The 5,237-nt window shown below is 37.1% G+C and overlaps 1 protein-coding gene across 1 annotated transcript; it reads left to right on the plus strand.

Annotated features, from left to right (window-relative positions):
* The first annotated feature begins 1,894 nt into the window (after positions 1–1,894).
* LOC106893752 (BRCA1-associated RING domain protein 1-like) lies at positions 1,895–4,759 on the plus strand. The gene is made up of 2 exons (XM_014951950.1): positions 1,895–2,035; positions 3,267–4,759. The coding sequence occupies exons 1-2, from the start codon at positions 1,895–1,897 to the stop codon at positions 3,594–3,596; spliced, it is 471 nt and encodes a 156-aa protein (XP_014807436.1). The 3' UTR covers positions 3,597–4,759.
* The last annotated feature ends 478 nt before the right edge of the window (positions 4,760–5,237 follow it).

The following is a 5,237-nucleotide window of genomic DNA, read 5'->3' on the forward strand; positions in this document are numbered from 1 at the left end:
CGTATGCAAAACAGACATATTTTGTGTTTTCTGCTAAAACAAACATTCCACTAACATTAGTCATTTTCTTTTACTTTTTTTTTCCTTTTTTCCCCCCAGAGAAGTAAGAGTGCAAAAGGACGTCATAGTCTTTTGTATTCATTCAGTCTTTTATTACTTTCATGTCACATTTCCTACATTTACTGATGTTGGCACTGGATGCTCAATTTGTGATGTACTTATTGTATAAAAACCTCAGTTTTGTGGTGGAAGTCCTTGAAATTGAGCGTTTGATGGTAGATTGAAATAAAGCACAGTTCTGTTCTTGAGACTAGATTTTAAGGAAAACTAGGGTTTTCCTTTATTGTAAGTGGCCCCCATTAACATCTGTGTTTTCTTGGAAGGAAAGAATAGCCATGTGAGTTAGGCAAATTGACACAGGAAGTCTTACTGCATTGTGATGATAAAAATGAAGCAACTTTTAGATTCACTTTTCAGTCATGAGCGCTTTGAAAATAAGTTATCGGTATATCCATTGCTGTTATTGATAATCAATATAAAGGTTTCTTTTTCAGAAGATGCACAGCTAGGTTGCCATTCTAGTTTTGTACAAGTTCACGTTAATTTTCATTGAAGGAATGAACAAATGCAAATCATCAACCTGGTACTTGCACGTGGAGGGAGATACGTGTTGACATAGTATTCAGCCAGTCCTAGTTTTCTGTATAGGTTGATCTTTTTTGATGTAAGTATATTGGAAGACTTCTAGTAACTAAAATAAGAATTCCCCTTGCATTTTGTGATGGCAAACAGCTGGCTTTCAAGATCTGCTGAAATTAGACATTCCTGTCTGTTGACTGCCCCGATACCCTAGTTCCTTTGTCAGTGATACTTCACAAGATTATGTTCTTGTGCTTTCTTCTTTTTTAGGATCACACCCTCCCTGTCATTTTACTTCTGGTTTTGGTTAGCATGATGTTTGGGTTTCGGTTTGTTTTTTGTTTTCGGGGTTTTTTTTGATACTATTGGTTTCATAGATTGTAGAAGTAAGAGTCAGAAAGACACTGCAAGGAGTCAGGTACTACTTTAAAAGTTACAACCTTGACAGCATTCTAAACTCTCGGAACAGTTTTCAAAATCACCTTTGCAAAATTTCTTTCTTGGGTAATTTTTATTAATGAGTACAACGTATGTGCGGGCAAAATGTTCCATCCTTGAATGGGTGACCACAGCAATTTCTCTTTCCAAGTGAGGCCAGGTAGTATGTTTAAGTGATGTTAGCCATACATTAGCATCAGCGCATTCTGTATTGGGGAAAAAAATAACTAGCCTTAAAACAAGATAAAACCACCTTGACTCTAAAGGACGGTCTCATTATGTAGCAGTGGTAACAAAAATGAATGCCACTGTTAAACCCTAGCATAAATCTCCAGTTTGTGCTGATCTTGGAGACCTTGAAATCCTATCCCATTTGTTATTTGAGGCCATAGCTGTTCAGAATCAGCTTTGTGCTTGCTTTGTAATTGCTCTTTATCAGGCAATTGCTTCCATTTCGTAACTGCAGAGTTGGTTCTACACGCTGGGTTTAAGCTTCCAAATGATCAGCAATTTGACATTTGACATTAAGTGGTTCACCTTTAGTGGGTAAGAGGAAAACCTACTAATTCCTGGTGTTTACAGCACTGATAGTGTGATACTGCTTCTCTCTGTCTAACTTGCATCTTCAACCACTGCTGTAAATTTTTTTCAAGTTTAAAAGCAACCTTCTAAAGCACACAAGCTTTCACTGAATTTCACTGAATTTCACACTTCTAAAGCACACGAGCTTTGATGCTATGTTTTGCACTGTGGGTAATCCTTTTATTTTAGTGCAACTCTTTGGTCCCTAAAATGACATGCAAGCCTCTGTTAAAACATGGGATCTCTAATCTTTGCCTTCCTTATTGTGATTTTTGTAGGGGTACAAGCCTGTCTGCAAAGTACAGTACGAGAACAAGAAGAGAAGTATGAAATCCAAGGTGGCCCACAAAGAGGCCGGCTCAACAGAGAACAGCTGGTGGGTTTTATTGCTTGAGACAGATTATCTTAATGACCTTTTGGTTCATACATTTTTGCCCTTTGCCACATGTGCAGGTGCAGTGGATGTAAAATTTTAATGCGGTCTTGTACAGAAATTGGATTATGCGCAAGGTGATCGAAAGAACTGGGAACACCCATAAAGCTGTCATCTTTCTCTATTAGTGGATAAGTTGCTTTAACCTTGTCAGAAGGCGTGCTGAACTAAATTCATGGAAGAAGTTGTATGGGACAGCAGGTGATGCTGGTTTGGTCTTCTCTGCTCAGCTTTAGAACCTTGTTGAAATTGCACGAAAGTTGAAAGAAAAATGATTTTATTACTGCTTGTTTCCATATAGAGGCACTTTTATATTTAACTGGGTTAGAATTCATGGAAGAAGTTGTATGGGACAGGAGGTGATGTTGGTTTGGTCTTCTCAGCTTTAGAACCTCGTTGAAATTGCACGGAAGTTGAAAGACAAATGATTTTATTACTGCTTGTTTCCTTATAGAGGCACTTTTATATTTAACTGGGTTAATTTCTGGTTGCTTTCTGGACTACGCTGGAGAAGTTCATTAAATGTACTGTAGCAGTAGCTGAACTAAATTCATGGAAGAAGTTGTATGGGACAGCAGGTGATGCTGGTTTGGTCTTCTCTGCTCAGCTTTAGAACCTTGTTGAAATTGCACGAAAGTTGAAAGAAAAATGATTTTATTACTGCTTGTTTCCATATAGAGGCACTTTTATATTTAACTGGGTTAATTTCTGGTTGCTTTCTGGGCTACGCTGGAGAAGTTCATTAAATGTATTGTAGCAGTAGCTGTAAATATTCCTAGCTCATAGTTAAAACCGTGTTGTGTTGGAAAATATTTAAATATAAGCAAGAATTTACCACGTAAGCAACTTTTCTTGGTTGCACGCTTATACTGAGGACCTTAAATGCTAAGTTACCGTTCTAGCTTCCAGTGTTACTTCAAATGGTATTTTTTTGTAGGCACAGATTCTTTCTTTCCACTTTTTTTTTCCTGTGTGCTCAGTTGCAAAGTCCTGTATTTACTCTTTTTTTTTTTTTTTTTTTCCCTTAAATTACTGTTCTAGCTTCCAGTGTTGGTTACTTCAAATTGTATTTTTTTGTAGGCACAAATTCTTCCTTTCCACTTTTTTTTTCCCCTGTGTGTTCAGTTGCAAAGTCCTGTATTTATACTTTTTTTTTTTTCCCCCTTCTACTTAGCTGCCAAAGTTGTTTGACGGATGCTACTTCTATTTTTTGGGATCTTTCAATCACCACCAGAAGAGTGATCTTGTAGAGTTGGTGAAAGCAGCAGGAGGACAAATTCTGGTTAGGCAGCCCAAACCAGACAGTGATGTGACGCAGACGGTCAACACGGTGGCTTACCACGCGGAATCCGCTTCTGACCAAAGGTTTTGCACTCAGTATGTAATCTATGATGGGTCTTCTAAATTCAAGCCAGAGAAAATTCGGCAGGGCAAAGTCTGGATGGCCCCCTCCAGCTGGCTTGTAGACTGTGCCATGTCTTTTCAGCTCCTGCCTGTAAAATGAACATCGGCGTCTCAAGAGCAAGGTTTTAAAACGTGGTGAATCTTGAGCAGTTGGAACACTCTGGTCTGAAGATATGATTTATGTTTTGCACTTAGGAATGCAGGAGAGCTTTGACCATTTAAATGAGGTACTAAGATCACTGATAGGCTGGACTAAATGAACTTATAATGGAGGAGAGAGATAAATATACTGCATTGAAAAATGTGCCTTAGGTTATTTAGTGTGCTTTATTTTTTGCGTTTAACTTAACTGTAATAATCACTGACATTTTGTAACTAAAATTTTGCAAAACAAAACCTTTTGCATTCTTGATGTAAACCAGCCCTTTCTGGGGGATAGAGCGTGACCCCATTTCTTTTGTGTTTAATATCCATTGACAAGGATCTATTATATGTGTCAAGATTTCCCAGCCAAGCCAGAATTTGTATTTTTTTAAAAAAAGGACTCTCTGGATTTGAACAGAGTCATTTGCCTCTATAGACATCTCTTCTGTCAGATAACGTGGTGTTTCTTATAACTTTTTACAACTGAATTTTGCAGGAAATTCTTGGCATGGGATAAGCCTTGTAGAAATCAGAATAGAACTGATGGCAGCCTGAATTCATTTGAGAGTAGTCAATTTTGAAAACGCTATCTTTAAAAATCTCGGTCTAAAATGAATTATTTGTAGCAAGAGTAATGCTTTATTCACTTCTGTCTTTTCATGCTTGTAAACATGTAACTCGAATTTGATTCTATTTTCTGAAGGTTTTTAAGCATCAGGATCCGTATTAAATTATAATAATATTTCTGTAAGTATGGGTGATTGCTATCATGGTTACTTCAACAAAAAAAATAATTTAATGATCTCAAAAGAATTATGCCTCACTTTGCACAAATGTACTTAAACTTAGCTGGCTACATTGGAGCTATATCTGATTCTTTCAAATTTGTTACAATATTTCTTATAACTAATCATAAGTTATTGTCAGAATCTTACTTCCTCACTCTGTGTTCTCACGTAATGTGTTGCATCTTTTCTGTTGCCTTAGTTTGTGAATTCCTAATTTTAAAATGGTGTCTCATAATAATATACAATGAGAATGAAGGTTGTGGGATAAAACAAAGTGTCCTTGTGTTTGCTTTTATATTGGTTGTAATAATTAAACTTTTGGTGCCGGTAAGTTTGGAGTATCTTATTGCATGAGCTTAGCTACAGAATGTGTGTGTAGATATGTATATGTATTTTTCTTTCCATACGTATCTCAACAGTAAATGGAAATGTTAAGTACTTTTTTGTGAACTTGATAGAGCTGTGAAGACAGCATAACCATCTGCGAGAGCAGCTCTGCACTGCAAGAGAGTCATTTTCTGTAACCATTGCCACTGGAGATCTTACGCCAATTTTCAGCACGCTCTATGGAACTCTACAGCTAGAACTATACACTTCAGGTATGTAACAGGTATAGTTTTCAATGGCATCTACTAGACTTCAGTAGCTGGAGTATCTTGATCTATCACTTCAGCTAGACTGAATCATTGCTCTTCACTAAATGCACTTCCCAAGTAGTTGCACGTCTGTGTGAGCGAGCAAAAATGCAAGGCTCATTAATAAATGGAACAATCCATGGGATGAATGTCTTTGGGGTTTTTGTGCAGATA

The sequence above is a fragment of the Calidris pugnax genome, unplaced genomic scaffold (assembly GCF_001431845.1).
Source record: "Calidris pugnax isolate Ruff unplaced genomic scaffold, ASM143184v1 scaffold179, whole genome shotgun sequence".
NCBI classification, from domain to species: Eukaryota; Metazoa; Chordata; class Aves; order Charadriiformes; family Scolopacidae; genus Calidris; species Calidris pugnax.